The 20,855-nt window shown below is 40.7% G+C and overlaps 1 protein-coding gene across 16 annotated transcripts in view; it reads right to left on the reverse strand.

Moving 5' to 3' along the window:
* Positions 1 to 20,855, reverse strand: part of macf1a (microtubule actin crosslinking factor 1a) — a 233,408-nt gene that overhangs the window by 194,488 nt on the left and 18,065 nt on the right. The window contains exon 1 of one of the 16 annotated variants that reach the window (XM_087170600.1): positions 13,212 to 13,975. The exons of 13 other annotated variants lie outside the window; for them this stretch is intronic. In XM_087170600.1, coding sequence (XP_087026726.1) covers positions 13,212 to 13,305 — 94 coding nt within the window. In that variant the 5' untranslated portion in view covers positions 13,306 to 13,975. Of the gene's footprint in view, positions 1 to 13,211; positions 13,976 to 20,855 lie in introns of those variants that run through there. 2 more of the 16 variants (XM_087170607.1, XM_087170609.1) reach the window with 2 other exon arrangements.

Consider the following 20,855-nt stretch of genomic DNA (forward strand, 5'->3'; position numbering starts at 1 on the left):
GGAACATTACTGAAGCTGAACAGGTGAAAATAATGACTCAAATAAAACTATAAAAGCAAATGCTAACAGTAAAGCCACTGACATTATTTAGAAAGAATCTGGCAGAGCTTTATAACCCCTTTAAAAGAGGCTAGTTACCTCTTTGGGAGCCATGATTTAAGAGGCCCTATCGGAAACACTAATAAAATTCTCATGTTATTATTCACACCACCTTAAAAATCCCTCATGTTCTCTGAAGAGGTGGGAGGAGGCGAAGGAGGAGGACTTTAGTGCTGACACAAAAAAGACAAGAAGCTTAAAGGGGGATTGTTGGGATTTTTCAACAGCTCTGCGCTAAAAAGTCAGACACTTAAAATACTGCAACCTGATTATAGCAATAGTGAGGGAGGTTCAGTGTTTTCAGGTGCAGCTCCGATTACCACGATGTTGGAACATTACAGCAGAGAGTGAGAAGACACATTCAACTGTAGTAATACGGCTCAATTTACTGCTTATTATCATGACGGCATCTGTTAGATAGTCATATTACATCTCTCTAAAAGACAATCAGCTTTATATTCATCCAAAAATCCAATCAAAGGCCACACTTCCTACTACTCCATGATGTCAGTGCCACGCTGAATTACATAAGAACCACAGTGAACCCCCCCGTAAGAGTGGCATCAGTGGTAGTGACCTGACGCTGGACACATGTGAGGGAATGGACCAGTCCACTGTGACGGGGGTGTCCTGGTTCCTTGCCACGGCGTTGGTGTAGTAAAGTGGATGAATGGGATTAGGACTCGGCGCCTGCTGGGGGGGCTGCCTGTATGACGTCCCGCCAGGATGGACCAGATTAGCGTCACAGCCTGATTTGAATAGCAAATCCTCACACCACCTCGCACGCACGAGCGCACACACACATACACACACACACACACGGACAGACACACACACAGACAGACACACAAACAAACACATAAACAGAAGCCTTATGGAGTGTGGAGTGTAAGAAGGTCCCTGAGAAAAGGCATCAGACTACAACAGAGAAAATGGTCTTAACAGTCTTATGTACTTCTATTGTTTTAACCCTAATTATTGTTTTACATATTTTATTGCCTCTTTTCACTTACTGTCAGATCTTTTTACATAATGTTGATTTGAGATGTTTTTATTTATACTGTTCTGCTCTTTTTATTACACCCAGGTACTTTGGATTTTTCTTTTATTTGGTTTCACTTTTTTCTTGTAGAGCACTTTGTAACTGTTGATGTAGAAGTGTATGAAGTGCTATATCAGTAAAGTTATTATTATCTTTATCATGTGAGACAAAAGCAAGAAATGTCCATCACAAGTTGCCTGTTGCTCAAAGCCACGTCTAGAAGTTATTTTTGTCCGGACTAAAGTCCAAAAGTCAAAGATATTAATTTATCTGTTGTAATATTCTGTTGTAAAATAAAGCAACTTTCTCAAATTTGAAAAGCAGGAGTCAGTGAATAATTTTTGCCTGATAAATCATTCATCATCAAATTATTGTGGATTAATTTTCGGTCAGTCAGTTTGGAAAAGAATCCAGTAGTTCCCAGCCTTTTCCAGCTGTGGCTCCTTAATATAAACTACTGTTTACTGATGTTCCAGTTAGTCACAAGAAATTAAGTAAAAATGAGGAGAATGACACTGAACTACTATTGAAGTAGAAGGCAGGTCGTGAGTGTGTCGAGCCGAAAAAAGTAAAAATTACAAAATAAAAATTATTTAATACAGAATCTGAATTATTTTGCCTTTGTTTTGTTTTCTTATTTATCTATTTTATCCTTTCATATATTATTGAAGTTGTCAAGCCTAATTGATATTGTAATTTTGTGTATTTGTTTTTTTTAGTGTGACTTGTTTGTGTTGGGTTTGATCTGTGTTTATCGTTTTGTCTTCTTGTTATTTAAGTCATTTTTTGGGTCAAAAAAAAAAAAAACATCCAAAAAATATATCTATATTTCCCTTATAACCCTTTGCAGGGTTAGGAACCACTAGAACGATCTACTAGCTGTTTGAGTAGGGGAGTAAATATGTTAGTGATTTATGTGTGATACTTATAGATTTGAATACACACACCCCTCCACATTAACTCTTTTGAAAGCATCCACCTTCCTTGCTGTGTTTCCTCTGTGTGTGTGTGTGTGTGTGTGTGTGTGTGTGTGTGAGTGCAGTGTGTACCTGTGTGTGTGTAAGTGTGTGTAACCCAGTGTCCCACAGTGAGTGTGCAGTCAGCTGAGAGTCACAGGCTGAAGGAATTGGAGCAGATTAAAAGTCACCCTGTGTCTCTCGCAGTCACAAGTCGGGGTCGACACTCACAGCCACTCAGCGCATCCTTTCATCTCACGAGATTTAAGAGCCGAACACTGTCAGTCACGTCCAATCGAACGACAGTTCACACAGTTATTAGGAAGCTTGGAGAAAAAAAGAGTGTGTGTGTGTATCTACAGTATACATGCATCACCTCTTCAGCCATGGATACTTGAATAGTAAGTTCACCTAAACAAGACTGAAAAACTGTATTAGTGAAAAGATCTTGAACTGGAAATTCATTATCTGACCCTGGATTCAAATGAACATGTACAGGCTCTGCCATTTTAATTTGAAACACTCTACAGTATCTTGACAATGAGCCGAGAAGAAGCAAGTTAATATTTCAATGAAAATTCATATCAGCCAACTCCTACCTCCTGCAGCCATCACTCTCTGTCCCTGTGCTTTTTGTTGCATAGTAACTTTTCCTCATATTTCAACAACTCAGCATGACTCAAAAACAATGAAAAACTCACACACACACACACACACACACACACACACACACACACACACACACACACACACACACACACACATAAAAGAAAGATAAGCAGACTAAACTGATTTAAAAGAAAGAAAGAAGAAGCAAATATATCATCTGTTACACTGCCATATATCAATATTTGTCCCACTTTTCCATTTTGTTTTTATTCACCTGTATATGTCTGTGCATGTCCCAAAACCTGATAAGGTTTTATGCATCAAGTTTTGAGCTGTGTGAAATTCCTTACAGGCAGCCACACAGAATAAAAGATATTAAATAACTACATACCTACATGTAATTAAAGCATTATTTAAACATGTGGACAGTGTGATTCACACCACTGTCCCTCCTATAGCATCCTCTCCTCCATCTCAGCAGGATACAGACTGACTGAATGTCATCTATGTGAATGACAGGATGATGGAGAGACAAGAGGAGGTATAGATTTACCTTCCTCGGCCAGCAGCAGCTTCCTGCGTTCATTAGAAAATTAACTTTGAGGAGATGGGCTGAGGAGGTGAGGGAGTTGATGATTAAGAACAAAATGAACCAGGCTAATGGATATGAACAAGCAGAGACGAGGAGATGTATAAAAAAAAAAAAAAAAAAAAAAAGGGAGGTAATGAAAATAAATCTGGAGGGAGAGAAAAAGGGAAGAGGGTGAGAAATGAAGGAGAGTCAGAGGATGAGATCAATCTTGAAAGACAGAATTGGCGTTAGAGGCTTAGCTTTGCCTCATTCACTCACTCTGGGACAGAAAAAAACACGAGCTAATCTGTGAATTAACAACCAAAGAATATTTCAGCTTTTCCCAAAAGGCCAAAAACTGACTCTTATTGTGGAGGAGGGAAGGTGACACAGAGAGAGGATACAGTATACCCTTCATACAGATGATGACCTATAGGGGACAGAGCTGTAAGACCTAGGGTGTGTGTGTGTGTGTGTGTTTGTGTGTGTGTGTGTGTGTGTGTGTGTTCCCTCCAATTGCAGCAGTGTGCAATCGATGCAGGCAGCAGACTAACCACTGTCCCCTATATTGCTTGTAGAGCAGCGCCCATGATTAATTCATTAACTGTTTCTCTCCATCTCTCTCCCCTATCTTACTTCATCTTGACAGCCCTGCTGCATTTACATCCCTCATACACACCCACACGCAGACACACACACACACACAAGCAAAAAATAAGGATGACATCTCTATTCAAGACTACATTCACAATAATTGAAGACACTGTTAGTGTGTGAAAACAAAGTGCGTCAACACAAGTGTTTTAAAGTTGTTTTTGTAAAGACATCTGTCCACACTGCAACACAACCAAGACAAAATCTCTGACAGCAAAACTGCACAACATCTGGTGAGGAGTGGGACAGACATGGTGCAGTCACTCTGCTGTGTCTCAGCTGGTTTAACCTCTGCAGCATCTCCTCCCTCTCATGATTTTGTTGTTCTCATTAATATATTTTCCTGTTTTTAACTCGTCAAACTGAACGAGCAGTAAAAAGCTATTTGTTCACTGCTTATAGATGCCACTTATTAACCCGACACAGCGATTCCTTCACTGCTGAACTGTGCTGCTGATCAAATCACAACATAATCATCACCACAGGTTAATGACAACAGCTGTAGAGCTGCAAGGATTGGTCAATTAAACAAACACAGAAAATGTTTCAATTAATGGTTTCAAATATTCTCTGTTTCAGCTTATTAAATGTGAGGATTTGTTGCTTCTCTTTGTCATAAATGACACAAAACTGAATCTCATTGGCAACTGTAGGTCGCATAAAACAAAAACTCATCATGAATAATCAACTGAAATTATAGCATTTTTCAGTATTTTCTTACATTTTACACAAAAATCTATAAAATATTTTGCAAATTAATCAATAGTGAAAATTTGTTTGATTAGTTTCAGCTGTAAACTGTGCAGTAAGATTTATTGAGATTTCACAGAGTCGGTTAGAGGCAACAGAAAGCTGGCTTCCCATCCTAAAATGCAAACACAAGCATTTTCAAATGTATCCGCACTGTTTTTACACAGCAGTTCTTTTTTTAGAAAAATATACTGTCTAAAAAATGCTGGCTTAGTGTAAGGAAGATGTCTTTTCAAATTTAGCCAGATTAATGTGGACATAATTCAACTGTGTGACTGTGTGTGTGTGTGTGTGTGTGCGTGTCTGTGACAGAGGTCACAGTAACAACAGTGTGTTCCTCCTGTTTCTGGAGAATTATTATTGACTGAAGTCAAGGCACAGCTCCAAGAATCCTGCAGAGCATCCACACACACACATACACAGTGATATCATGCATGGCAACATCTACTGATAATCTTGACCTATTTTTTCCTTCTTATAAATGAATGCGCACACACACACACACACACACACACACACACACACACACACACACACAGCCAGAGATTCCTCCCCCTTTTTCAGCGATTACATTCAACATCCAGGAAGCACCGGCAGAGACGGGACAAACAGTCCTCTGCTTCCTCCGCTGTATCACAGCAAACTCACCAAACGCCACACAACACTCAAAATCAGTTTAAAAGATGTTTCTCGGCCACACAGCCTTAACTGTTACGGTCTGTCGTGAATACAGGCCCTGTGAGCTGCTGAGAGAAGAGAGGGTCACTGTTACCACACACACACATTTATATGTTGGAGCAAATATTTCACACTTGTTGGCTGCAGCCCTCACGACCATTCAGCTGGGTTTTCTCCCCTGACACACACACACGCACAAACACAATGAAGCTCATTGATTACTTTCCTAAAAATCAGCTGGGTGCTGGTTATGCAAGAACCCTGAGGGCTACAGAGAGAACTGCTGCGAACAGTAACGGGGTAAAAAGAGGGTAAAAAGAGAGGGTGGGGCAGCATGGAGGAAAGGGGGAGGGGAGGAATCACATTGACAGATTTACTGCATATGAAGCTAAAATGTGGAGAATGCAGGACACCAGTACCAGACAGATCTGATTCAGTGCAGTGTTTTTCTGTTCAGCTGGGCGTCATAGTAACTGAATTATTTTTCTGTTTTCTCCCTCTTTTATTTTACATGTGTTCACTGTAAACGTCTGCTACTATAAAAATGAGCACTAAACGACACCCTCCCCCCTTCTGTAATTGTGTGTGATGCTCTGAGGGAGTAGTATGCCTCTTCCTTTATCTCATACTTTTGCTGTCAGTGATATGGAAATTAAAATGACTGTTCTGGATATTTTTCCCCTGGAGTTGAATTTAACCCTCTGAGGTCTACGTGCATTTTACCTTTACTGATGTTGGTGAATTGTTTTGGTGCTTGAAATGGGTTTACCAAAGTCTATAGGATGATAATTGTGCGATATATGAGTACAATAGTTGATAAATGGAAAATAAAATGAAATTCTGTAATATTACTGAGTCGAACAAAAATTTCAGAGGCTCTGACACACGTATGATCTCACAAGAATATGTAAGGGGAAGTGGAGAGTCTACAGATTCTAACAAAGTTTAAACCATGTTTCTACACCGTATTATCACAAACATATTAGAAACATTCACTTCCTTTCCATTTAACTAATGAGCTTCTTTTAGTATTAAAATGATGTATTTTAAACGTTCGCTCTGATGCTCTATATTACTTCTTTGAGACTCTCTAGTGTCCATTTTTAATGCATTAATAACAAGCAATTTTTAGCTCAGCAGGGTGGAGGGGCCTCCCAGCATAGCCCAGAGCCCTGGGAGCGTTTGATTTCCCTGACACTGACACCCCCTTCTCGTTCTTTCTCTCTCTCTCTCTATGAGCAGCAGTGCAGGCGTTCTAGCTCGGTCGGCATTTGGTTTTCCCTGCTGCCGCTCTGACAGCGTTTGGTTTTCCTGCCGACAGAGTCAGGTGCCTCTGGAGGCTGTGACTAAACAGGAAGTAACGCGGGGAAGACGGGAAAACAAGGAGGGGAGGAGGGAGGGATAGGGACAGAGCTCAATAATTGGAAGGTAATGAAATAAAGCAAGTGAGAATGTGAAGACAACGGAGACGGCAAGAGAAGGAAAAAAAAATCAATACTGAGAAAGGACAGAGGGTCAGAGAAGACAGAGAAGGGCAAATGAAACAGCAGTAAAGAGATCATTAATATTACAAGTTTCATTACAAAATGCCATATCCAACATATTATTAAAAGCTTTTAACTACAACAAAGTAACTGATGATCTGGAAACTAACTGAGGACCTATGTCTCAAAAAAGTAACTGTTCTGCATCTACTCAGTCATATAATGACTGATGAAAAAAGTCTTGAGCACAGACTCAGGGTGTGATCTGAGAGACAAACACAGAGATTGTGCTAGAGGACGGAGAGGAATGATTGTGGAGAGATAAAGGAGGAGGAGGAGGAGGAGAGAGGTGTTCTTGCGGGCAGAGATCTACTGTGAGAGGAGAGCAGGAGCAAGGGAGCTGGAAGGGAAAAACTAGGCCACGTGGAAAAATCCAGCTGTAATGATCCAACTCTGGGACCAGCCAATAGCTCGCATGTCTGCCTGCCCCTCTCCTCCCTCAGTGTCTACCTTCATCTCTTTCACCCTGCAGTTACATCTTTCACTTCTCTCTCATATTCACTTAAGTTGATTTGTCTTCTATTTTACATCCTGCTTCTTTATACTTCCTGTCTCTTCCTCTCCTGTGACTACAGCTCTCCATCTCTGTATTTCTAACTCCTTTTCAGTGTTTTCATCCTCTCCCTCTTCATTAATGTTTCCTTTTTTTCCTCCAGCATGAGATTAATTAGCCAATAACCAGTTAGAGAGGTGAAAAATTATTTTCCAAACTTTGCCCACCATCTAATATCGACATTTCGAGGTCTAATTTTTCCACTAATGGGGTCACATTGGTCCAGAAGTGTGATGTTTCTCAGGCAGAGGCACAAAGACAGGAAACATGACAGGGAGGCAGCTGAGTTAAAGATGGCACATTCAAAGCAGCAACAGATGCACTTTAATAGGATTCATGAGATTGCTGGAGGAGCACAGGCGTCCTTTGTATGTCCGTGGCGTGTGGAGAATCGGAGAGGCAGGTACAAACACAAATCTGAAAAGACAGGAAGAGCTGGCCTGCACCGGCCTGCCACTTCCTGTAGTCCATGAAAACATGGGACATCAGCAAACACTCAACTCCAAACGCCTTCTGACACTGTGTGAACTTCCTGTGTCTCCCTCTGGGTCACTGACCTCTGAATGTGTGAGTGTTGGAGCATTGCAACATTTTTTCAGTATTATGGACTGAGTGACTGTGGACACATTTCCGCGAAAAATGCAGCATTAAGTTGCTGCAAATGCAAACTGAACATTTCCTGCTGCTGCAGCTTCACATTAAAAGAATTTAACTGGTGAAACACGAGTTGACTTTTATTATGAAATGCTGTGTTTGTGTTTGGATTATTGGTCAGGCTCTGGGGTATTGTGATGAGCATTTTCCAGATAAAACGATAAACATAAAATCTGTTCTTGTAATCTGCAGTTTGCACAGTGGCCCTGAGAGCTCAACTTAAGAAAACACATGCAAACAGACAAAAGACAAACAACTTGAGAAAACATTTTCATCAATTTGACATCACGTGCTGCAAATGCTCACAACAAAAACAAATACACGAACACGCTGCAAATACGCGCAGCACAACGGAAGTGTTTCCAGGGGATACAAAAAAGTGACGGACCTGGCTCAGGCGCACTTGTTGTTCAACGCTTCCTGACTTTTGAAGGTATGAAGACGGCGAATCGGCTGCCTGTTAGTGGTGTTGGAAAGTGAGCTAAAGGTCAGTTTGTTTGGTTTATTATAACGTCACTTCCGCTGTGCTGCGTGTATTTGCAGCATGTTTGTGTATTTGGTTGTGTTGTGAGTATTTGCAGCATATGTGTTTGTCTTGTTGTTTGTGTTGTCTGTTTGTATGCGTTTTCTTAAGGTGCGTTGAGCTCTCAGAGCGTAAGTTTGACCTATAATGAAAATAAAAGGCCTTTGCAGCCAAATAGAGTGAAAGTCAGAGCTCATTTACAATTAAAGAGTGTGTAAGTTTGTGTGTGCCTTTAAAGCAGCACAGTAAAAGATTAGTCCTGAAAAAGCCACAGAGAACGTTTGCTTCACTGCCACATACCAGCCTATAGGGTCAACACACACACAGACACACACCCACTGAGCTGCTAGAAGTTGGCACTGCCTGTAGACTGACTGATGAGTTAGAGGTGTTAAGCATACAGAGGGAACATCGTGATGCCATCCTCAGCCAAAGATCTGCAGCAATGTTAACCCTGTTGATTAAACAAACACACACACACTCAACCAAGACTACACACACTCTACACAGGATACAGACGACTCAGTTTTCCTAAGACATGGATTTTATCCAGACAGAGAATACACGAGAGAAGGCAAACCAAACTGAAACTGATTGGATTTTTAGGACTATAAGACTAAATTAAAAGTAATTGCTTATCAGTGTATATTACTGGGGATCTAACAGCTCAGATACATACACATTTCCTATTGTCTATATTTGTAAAGGGCAAAGTTATGGCTGTGGGTTTCCTGACCATCTTGTTCTTCTAAATGTCTGATTGTTCTGTTTCCTTCCAAGTTTCCTGACTTATATTTGGCTCTGAAAGACTGAAGTTTTACCTGCTGTGATGTAATGAACATGGTGCATTTTAAGATGCTCCTAAGCTTATCTAAATGTTATTAGGATTACTAAAGAAAACCAAACAGCACAGGACAAGAAATCCATACTGTGCTGCTTGCTACATAAAAATTATGGAGCTACTAGAGTAAATATAATGTTGCTGTCAATCTGCCTGAAACCATCTGGTTTTCCACTGACTAAGAGACAGTGTGTGTGTGTGTGTGTGTGTGTGTGTGTGTTTCTTAGTCAGGTCCCAGTGTTTTTCCATATATTACCCTGTCCCAGTTGCTTTAGATTTCCTGTCATTGTTACACAGCACCGTTACACACAAGCACAACTTCACACTAAAGAATAAACGCAGACAAAAACACTCCACCACCCTGGTGAATGATTTAAACTGTATCAAATGTCGCCGGTCCAATTTCAGTCAAGTGATGCCACAAGCACAACGCCAAGTTCACATTTCTCCGTCTATTCTTCCTGACAACTGCTACAAGTGACTCACACACAGCTGACAGAGCAATGAAAACTCACACACCCATATAAACAGGGTAATAGTTATGAGGTCAAGTTTACTGCAGCATATGAGAATCAGGGAGGGAAAGAAAGAAGAAGAACAATGAATGACAAAATGACAGGAGTGAATTTGATATCATCCATGACACTTGACGTGCTATTGCCGCTACCAGCCTTCAAAGAGCAAAACATGATTAGACAGTGACATATTACAGCACAAGTCCTATTGTGGTGGAGAGAATCCAGAGGACACAGGACACGTCCTCTAGGGTTACAGCCTCATTATAGCACTGACGAGGGAGACGAGCTGATGTCTAACAGAACACAGAGGTCCAGCTCCAAAAGCTGCAGAAAACACAGATCATCCCCAAAGATATCCCACTGTAGCAGACAGAGCTCGGGGTTATAAGTTAGTGGGTCATGTCTCCAACACATTCTCCTACTGTAATAGATGCACACTGTATCAATACTATAAAAAACAAAAATCAACAAAAATGTACCTATTTACAAACTAATCACTGTCCAACACCACTTATTCCTCAACCTGCCTAATGACAAAGGTAAAAATCTGGTAGAGAGTAAACCGTTTATCAACTAATCTATTAACAAAATTGCAGAAAATGTATCAGTTGACTACTTTTGATAATTATCTATCAAGCTACAGCTTCAAAAAAAAATTTAACGACAAGTTTGAGTTTTTTTTCTATTTCTCATCATTTAAATTGCCCAATATTTGTTTTTGTTTTTTTTGCTTTAGGTGAGTCAAACAAACTGAAGACTCTACTGTTGGATCTGGCATCTTGTGCTGGATGTCTGACATTATTCAATCATGAAATAACTGATAACTGATCGTGAAATAAATCGCTGGTTACAGGCACATTTTGTGACAATTCTATAACAACTGTAATGATTTTAAGAGCCACAAAAGTTTTAAAAAGTCAGAATACTTCACTGTAGCTTGGCTTATTACAAACAAACCGCATAAACAGTTTTCGAGGCGATGTACAACACATACAGTAATATGGTACGCTGTAAAGGTTCTGGATTTAATGAGAGAAGAACCAGTGACCTTCTATCAACCTGCACTACATGTGCTGGCACTAATGAAACAGCAGATCTGAGTCTATCCCTGCACTGAGTTTACAAAAACAACTTTCTATATACTGATTGCACCTGCCAAATAAAGGAGCAGAAGTGCCAGAGTTGGAGTGCACTGACCTATGATCAGTTTGGGACTTCAACGCCATTATGTGTTGACAGTTCTAATGGTCCAAGAGGCCTGAGAGGCCCATGTCCAGCTCTACTTAAATCAATGTGCTTATGTGTCCGTCCTTTAATGGCCTCCCTCATGAGAAACATCACGTCTAATGCCGTATATATTTACCAAAGTAAAGCAATTCTGCTCACAGATAAAACTGAACAGTGATTGCGATCGACAAATGGCACTTTAAATGGAGAGCAATCATTGGCTGAGAAATGGACTGCAGTTCTGCCTGTGTGCTAAGTGTAAAGCCATTCTTGATTTAGCGTGCTCCTGAGTCTGTGTGAGATAAAAAGACCAAGAGAGATTTAATGGAGGTCATACAGCCTCCTGAGGAACTTAAACACCTTTACCATTCAGATTTATTTTAACATTAAAATAATTATTAATGTCAAACATATAAACACAAGTCCCTGCGCATCAATAAAATACAGACTTGGGTCTGACAGCTTCTATTTTAACCAGTCTGAGTTATGAGTGCAATTTGTCACATTAAACAATACATTCAGTGCCTGAAAGTTCTTTATGAATCAAAGGAAAGTATTGCAAACCTAATTTAACACTGTTTCTTGTTATGCCCCGAGCAAACTGCCTGCTGCAGCAGAAAGCGACTAATATTAGGGCCAAAAACTTGACGTGACAGATGGGTTATACAGGAGATACACAGAGGATGTCGGCATATTTTGGCCTAGATAGATTCCAGTTATGGGTAATACTATTCAGAGCCACATGTTTTCACTTTTCTTGGTCAGAAGGCTTAATCCAGGGTCTGCAAATCACAAGAACTGGGCAAAGTGTTGCCATAGCAAAGATGCTACAAACTGTCACTGAAATGATCTCCCAAGGGGATTTTCCTTCTGTGATTAGACAAATTGGTTGTACAGGTACTTGACGTTGGAGGATTAAAGAAGTGCTGACATGAACCTCCTCATATCCCACAGTCACACATGTGCACACATTCGCCGGCAACACACAGAAGCTTAGTCCCAAACCCCAAGGAGTTTAGTTTCATTATAATGATCAATAATTAAAACCACCTCCTTTTCATCAGCGCCAGCATCACAGATGTGACCTGAGTCTATTGGCTCTCTGCACCCCCATCCTCTCCTTCACACACACACACACACACACACACACACACACACACACTCCACCCCCTCCCAACCACAGTCAATTTCAGTAGAGGCATTCATTTTTAAAGCACCCCTGTCTCTGGGATTATAAAACGGCGAGTCTCAGTGCTGGTGGTAAGGCCACTGCTGCAGGGGGTAACAATACCAGGCGCACACAAAGTGAATGGCAGTGGCCCAGCAAGCACCACTCGGTTTGAGCAGTTTTGTTTTCTCATCTTAAAGTGTTTTAAAACCCCATCAGAGACAAAGTCAACCTTTCCACTGCAGAGGAGCAGCTTTGATATTTACAAGACAAACAGAAAACACAAGGCGAAACACGAAGCTATGTGGGGAAAATTCCCTGATGCTGGCAGGCAGGAGGGGGGGGGGACTTCATAAAACTGCTTCCTCTGGTGTCTCAAAAGCACACAAGTGATTACAAGGGAGTCAGGGTGTGCAATTTGCCCCTACCCAGTGCATTTCAGAGGGAGGCCAACAATTTGGCAGAGCTAGAAGCCATGCTTTGTTTATCCAAATTATCAACAATGAAACAATCCAGATTATGAAACTGGCAGACTGGGCTGGCTGTCTGCCCAAGGATCAACTTACACTTTCAGACACACTCTGTGGCCCATGTTTGAGGTGTTTTCATCCTTTTCCTTTCATCCACTGACAGGGACACTGGAACATTCCTTTAATATTCCCAGGACATATGAATGTGTCTCAAAGGGCGATAGACAGTTAAGTCACCTCATCCTGACATCGGTAAATGACCTGTTTATTTTTGGCCTTAGCAATTATATTTCAAACTTAACTAATATTTGTTTACATCCATAGGTTTTGAACATTGACTAGTTTCAGCGTTACCTTTATATCTCTCCAGCACATCTTCGTATGCCTGGGCGAACTCCTTTTCCTGGGAATGGTTTGTCGGCAGCAGACCCGGTATGAACCCAGCCATGGTGGCTCTGTAGCCGGCTTGCGTGTAGAGAGGGTTCGGCCTGCAGACTACCGCAGTGACCCGGTCCGCTGCTGCGCGTCAAGCCCCCGCTCTTGCTCCGTCTCCCCTTGGCGTCCACAATTCAACACCACCTTGTGAGAAACTGGTGAATTTGATGCATTGGCGCACACCACAAGCCCGGGAGCTCACTTCCAAGCCGGGTTAGATAATCCTTAGGGATACTTCAGAGAATAAAAAGGACAGCAAAAACCTGAAATAAGCGCGTATTTGTAAAAATGTAGGACGTTAAAGACGCAAGTATCTACTTGAATGAAGGTTACATGAATGATTTCTATCCATTATCGCCGTGTGTGCGGGAACACACAGTCGCATCGCTCGGTGTGTTGTCTCCCACCAGTCCCTCCTTGGATATCGGCTTCCACCCGGTGACTGCTGCTTTTTGTAGCTCCTGTGTGTGTGAGAGAGAGAGAGAGAGGGAGGGAATATATCCTACACACCCCAGTTGACTGTCCGTAGAGGGGGGGGGGGGCAGTGTGCCTGTTTCCGTCCCCAAGTCAGCGGAGCTCCAGGCGAAACCGTATCCGGACTCGGGCTTCCTATTCCAGACTGTGTCGGCGTCCTGTGGATCCAAGGCGAGCCGCCCGAGCTCCCAGCGTGCTTCCCAGCCAATAATGGCTGCTTCTGTGCGAGGCTTTGCGGTCCTCTGTCTGTGTATGAGTGTGTGTGTATGTGTGTTTCTCTGCCTCTCTCTCTTCCCTCTTCTGCTCAGGTTTCTCGGCGAATCTTCCTGCAGAGGCTGTCTTCCATCCCTCTCTACCGGCCACGCCAGGAACATCCGCCACAGGAATTTGGAGAGCCGGCGGGGAAAGCTAGCTAGCTTTACAGAGCAGCCGCTGGATAATTAGGGTTGTAGCGCCCCCACATGGTGGGCGAGGCTCGGTGAGAGATGATCATTAGTTAAACCCTAAACCCCATGGCCAAGCCTAAAAATATGACCAGTAATGCAATTACTTTCTAGTGTGTTATTCATTAAACTAATTAACCACAGAGGTAACTTGTTGTATATCTATGTACATTATCTTCAACGGTTTCCATTTGCGTACCGCCAAAAATGGCGGTTGGAAATTCATCACTCCTGTGGTTAATTGGTGAGAGAAGGAAACATGCCTGTCCTATTTGTCTTGTTTTTATTTGGCTTTTTATATTATTGTATAATAAATAAATAATACAGCTTATTTATCAAAGAAACAGGTGTCAAGAATGTTGGTAAATAATGACCAATCTAACATGGCGAACATAACGACTGCAGACTGAAGTAATGGCGAAGATAAATAAAAGCCTTTTTTAAATATTGCTGTGACTGTATAATTCAACTGCACGTTCAGTGCATTGTTGTAAATGGATGATAAATCATTTTAAATTGGAAATTCAAAAAATTACCAATTTGGAATAAATAAAGTAGCTTACATTTAAATTACAGGAAAACCCAAAATACTTTAGGAGAAAAACGTGGAATATATAGTAAATGCCTTCATTCAGTTTGGTGTCAAGATTCAAGATTGTGTATCTTTGTATGTATATGCGTTCCTGGACACTGTTACTTTTATGCATCTTTTGTGGTCATTTGCATCTCTGTGCGGTTGTTTTAAGTCTCTCTGTCGACATTTTGTTTATCTTTGTTATATTTTTGCCTATTTGTGGTCATGTATCTTTTTGCATTCGTTTTCAATGTCTTTGAGGTCTTTTTTGCAACTCTTTGTCATTGTTTACCATCTTTTTGCAGTTATTTTGTGTCTCTCTGTCGTCACTCTGCATCTCTGTGGTCATTCTGCATGTTTTGTGGTCATGTTGCATGTCTTTGCAGTTGTCATAAGTCTCTTTGTGGTCATTTTGCATCTCTCCGTGATCATTTTATGCATAGGTGTAGCTGTTTGACATCTCTATCATAATTTTTGTGATGAAATGTTAATCGTGATTTCAAACATAGGGCCTAAGCCCAGTAGGCCTGGTCAGTAATCCTTCCATGAGTTCAGACATTTCCAGAATCTATTCCAAGGAGCACTGAAGATGTTCTGGTGGTTCATGGCAGCTGAACACTTCACTGACACTTCATGTTGTTTCCTTTGATTTGTCATCTGTACCCGCCCTAGCTGTAGCACATGCTGAGGCCTGTCCTCCCATAGCGTATGGCGTGCCACCACTTAGTAACATAGAAAATAGCTTGTAAGACATGAAGCTACACTGCAAATATAGTTGCATCCAATACAGATGGTTACCTGTTTTATCTGGAGAATAGAAGAAAGTCACTGAAAAGTAAGCACCCACTGAAACTGATTAAATAAACAGTATCTACTCAGTACAGTTTCCTTTTAATAGAAAGACTAAATATAACAACAGGCCAATGAACTTCACATGATACTTATACCAGTATCAGATCAGAACAGGGGGGCAGAACAGAGCTTTACATTTGTATTTTTCTCTTTGTGGCTGCTTACTTTGCTCGTACTTCAGCAGCCTGTACAGGAATACCACCCTGCACTGTATCTGTATGTTTGAAGAGTTTTGGTTGTGAGTGAGTTGAATTAATGGAGTACACTGCCATCTAAAGGCTAATTCTGTATGTGTTCAAATATTTAAAATCTAACTGGAAGCCTGTTTAGGTCAACAAACCCACTCATACTTTACAAGAGATTTTGTAGTCTTGGTTCCAATCTGAGTGCAAGCAGGAGAAAAGCAATCACTTGGGGCACATTTCATATCAGAAACAGAGGTATATAAAAGAACAGGCCTTGTATTATTTGATGTTAGGTGAATCTGCCCATAAGTCTGTCCAGTCCCACTGGGTGAAAACCCAGCCATCAGTGGATAATCTCAGCATGTGATCATCCTGAGGTCAAAGCCCATAAAGCAGCCTCATTGAAATGGTCTAGAGATTATGTCATTTAATCCCATAGAGACACATAAATATGACTTTAAAGTGAAGCACAATGTCAGATTCAGCCTCTACCAGATGCACTTTCCATTTCTCTGATATGTATACCTTAACTTTGTAGTTGAGGTAGCTACAGTCAGGGGTGACTTTGTTAAGTACACATGTTCAAGATAATATAATCCAAAACTAATGTTCTGTCATAAACAGAACATTAGTTTTGTCCTTTCACCTCAACACTCACACACACACACACACACACATCTGTGTGTGTGTGTGTGTGTGTGTGTGTGTGTGTGTGTGTGTGTGTGTGTGTGCCTGGACGATAAAACAGAAGGGAAAAGAAACCGACTGAACCGGCAAGGACAGCACAAACTGTATTTATCATATCATGGGTTAAAGGACTGAGCAAGTGTTCATACATCATATCCTTTCCCTCCCCTCCTTCCTGTTTGTGCTGAATCAACATCCAAACACATAAATAAGCGAGGCCATCACAGAGAAGCTTGCAGCATCTATGTCCTCCATGCTGCAGAAATCTGACAAATCGCTTCACAGCACAAAACAATATGTTTATGATCTTCTGTAAAAACAGTGAAAAAGCAGAGCTTGATTGCTACAGGGTTATGGGAAATGTTTTAATTTATTACTGTAGGATCCCCAGAGATATGTCTTAGATGTTACCAGTAATTTTGCAAATGGTCACCTTGAGAATCCAGAGCTGACAGACATTCACACATTTTCACAATAAAAGCACATCAGACCAGCAGATGTGGTCGGTGGCCATCTGCAACCTCCTGACACAACTCATCAATCAGACAGAGGTTGGCGTGACCCTGTTCTCAAGGTCGCAAGGTTTTATCTTTTACTCTATATAAATATAATATCAGATTACAGCAGAGACAGCTTTTTTAACATTTTTTACTAGTGAACTGCTACAATGACAAATTAAGGAGGTGGCACATTTGTACAGAGCACAAGGGGCCAACAGGACACCACCTGTCATCGTATGAAACCTTTATATCCCAACCTACTGATGGACAATGGAAACTACAGAAAACTAAAGCTTGGCCTGACTCAGTGAATTCATGTTTTATTTTTAAGCACCTCATGATGTGTGTTAATGGTAAATGTAGAAATGTGAATAGTAGTTAAGTAGTTAAGTGTGTGCACGTGTATTAAAGTGTGGCTGTTGAAGATAAATGAATGTGGACAGTGTAGTGAGTCATCTCTCCCTCTTGTCTCTGTCTGTCACTCTCACTGTGTTCATGCAACGTGTGCTCTTCTGTTTGTGTGTACACATGCACGTATGTATGAGTGTGTGTTAGTTTGTGTTGTGGTGCGTCTGTGCCGTCATGCAGAGTGCAGCTGCACTATGAATGTGCTCTGTGAGCCAAAAGGACATACAGTCCTCAACACATCAGCAGGACCAACGCCTCAGCAGCATGGCCCCGCTACACCTTCTAACTTCAGCTTTAAAACAAGGAGCTCCAGACAAATCACCCACAGTGTAAAACAGAAGGTTCAGAAAAAGTGAACCATCAGCATGGGCATCAGGATGCATGGAAAGAAGAAAGGCCATGAAACATCAATCCTCTGACAAGGGTTTATTCTCAAATCAAATTTCAAATCTCAAATAACTGTATTGTTAAACATGCAGGGGAGAACACACATGGGCTGCTGGTTCTGAAGGGACAGACGTAAAGATTAAAGATTAAAGTGAACACAACAAATCAAAGTAGTCTCATTATGTACTTCTGCAAGAAATAAGGACAAATAAAGTTCTCAGAGACTAACAGAGATAAATTATAAGAATTAAAGATTCTGAAACTTCTCTTACCAAAACTGGTCACCCAATGTGAAGGTGAAATAGAGTGAATGAGTTAAGTCCTTAAATAAAGTTGCATTGACCAGGTAAACTCAATCAGGTAAACGAGGTGTGGTAAGGGTGAAAACAAGAGCCAATCAGTGATGAGGAAAGGAAAGGAAGTCTGGCAGGTGAAGAAAGGAAGAGGGAAAATGAAAGAAAATAGAGATCTTTGCTAAAAACAGATATACTTCACATTCAGAGTTCATCATCTCAACCCATCTCTGAGCCTCTGTGTTCCTGTGTGTTACCCCACAGCAAAAACTTAAAGGTATCTCTGACAGCAAACAATGATCTGATTATCCACGCCTGCATTTTTGTTTGAATTACAGCCTGTTAAAGCAGCTCAGCGCCCTAAATACCCAGGAGAGCTGAATGAAATTATTGTGAGATGTGCATGACTTGGATTATCGTGTTATTTAGAAACATAAATTTTCATACAAATCTTTGAAGAGTCTGATTTTTGCCGTACAGTCTCAACTTTCACAAATAGCTGTAAACTCAATTACAGTTTAAAATGCTAATGTTCTGCAGTTAAAATATCTAAAACATCATCAGAATAATAAATGTTGAATGGTCGAAACCAAGATAATCAATGTGACGTGCCCAATCCAAAAACATGAACTGTAACGCACAGAGTCAAGGTCAGTGGTTTGTGGCAGCTAAACTTTAACATGAGTATCTCATTTAGAAAACAGAGGGTCGGTATTTTGGATTTGATCGAATGACTTTAACCTTTTTAGATTCACTCAGCTATGTGTCTTTGATTTCTCTTACATATCTCACTGTCACTCTGATCCAATTTATAAAACAATAAACTGTAAATGTGATTTAGATTATATCCTCCTTACACAAACATCACATGTCAAACCCTGTGTGAACTGACAAACACTTATTTCCTATTATAGGTATTTAAAAAAAAAAAGCAATTCTAAATAGTTTGAAGCACAGTTGTAAAAACAATGAAAAGTTAGTACAGTCATGGTCAAGTTTGACAAAATTACTCAGATGACATCATCCGTGTATTTCAGCTTCACTTCAGCAGAAAGCCTGGTTACAAACTGAGGGTGCAGGGTTGGAAAGAAGTGACAGGAAGAGTCTGACTAAGAGATACTGTCAAATTGCATTATGGGAAATATTTAGTGTTCATGGAGCTTGAGTCATAATAGCGAGTAAAAATCAGGATATGTCGACCTGTGCCTTTTAAGTTTTGGCCATTGCTTTTTAAAACTGTCTCCTAGTTCCCAGACTCTATGGAAGTTCAGCACAACATCACATGTGATTTGGACTCAGATGAAGGTCGGAAGTGGGTTAAAATATTCAGTAAAACTGACTTTGAACTGAGGAATCCCAGCTCATATAAAACACCTCCTCTGTCCGTCTTCATCATCTTGTTGCTCTTTTATTTATTTTTTACCTCTCTCTCTATCCACATACTGTCTCTCCCTTTCCATCAGTCTGTTTCTCTCTCTTCTTTCAGTATAAAGCCCTCTCTCTCTTTCTCTCTACATCACCTTTCTTAACTTGTCTTTTCACCTCCCATCTTATCTTGTCTTTTTTCTAAACTCCGTTTAGTTTTTCTCCGTTTTGTTCTCTCTCTTTCAACCTGAGCTGCAGTTTTCCTCCATGACAGTTTCTCTTTGTTTTTCTTTCTCTCTCTCTTTCAGTGCTTCTCTTAATCATTCTTTCTTTTTCTGTTTCATGATCTCCCTCGTCTTTAGGTTAAAGTCATCCTTCTTTCCCTCTCCTCTTTGAACCTTGCCTCCCCCTCTCCTCCCCCTCTCTTTCTCCAACTCTATTTCTTTCCTCTCTTCATTATCTTTTAAACGGACTCGATCATTCACTCCTCACTCCCTCTCTCTCTCTTCCTTTACAAATTCCCTCCTCTTTTCTCTCACTCCAAATTAAAATTCTGACACTCACCCTCTTTCACTATTTGTTTTTATATCCAGTGTCAGTCTCTCTAACCCCCCGTCGCCATTGCTTCTCTTCGCCTTTTATAACCATGGAAACAGAGGAGACCATGTCACCAAGGCAACAAGGGAATAGCCTGGGCCCTGGGCCGAGGCTTCCTCTCAGCTGCCTGAAGAGAAAAGAAATGTGGAAGCAGGAGCAGCAGGCGAGACGGCAGGCGCCTAAGTTACATGCAGGCACAGTCGTCTGGGGTCCTGATGCTCACGTGCATAAATTATCACTGCTGCAGTCTGACACACACGCACGCACGCACGCACGCACGCACGCACACATTCCTCTATTTCACTTAATCTTTTTGTCTATCATTGTACAAATAATTAAACCAACGTTTACAGACCATCTATATGGAGAAATAAAAATAAAGATTTACAAATACGTATGAAGATTTTCATATGTACGAAAATTGACCAAATATTAAATGATTTAAAGTCAATTTTCTACATATTTATATTTCCAACGTCAAGTGTTTGGATCAGGAACCACAAGTCCTACCATTTTTATCAAATATGCTTTACTGAGCCTTGTGTGAAGTGTTGTACCAGTGCTCAGTTTCATAGTAAGAAAGGATTATAAAATCATATTCATGTACATTTGCAGGTGTAATATATACATTTTGAACATTATCCAAGATAAACTATTGACTAATTAAATAATTACACTAAATGAAAATTGACAAAAATAAATGTGTAAGTGCTAAATAATAAATAAGAGAGAAAAGATTGATCTGAATCTCAGAGTGGAAACATAAGGTTAGATAGCCCATGAATAACAAGTCCTCCA

The sequence above is a fragment of the Seriola lalandi genome, unplaced genomic scaffold (genome assembly GCF_002814215.2).
Source record: "Seriola lalandi dorsalis isolate HSWRI2012SDOR001 ecotype SW California unplaced genomic scaffold, Sedor1 jcf7180002054954, whole genome shotgun sequence".
Lineage (NCBI taxonomy): Eukaryota > Metazoa > Chordata > Actinopteri > Carangiformes > Carangidae > Seriola > Seriola lalandi.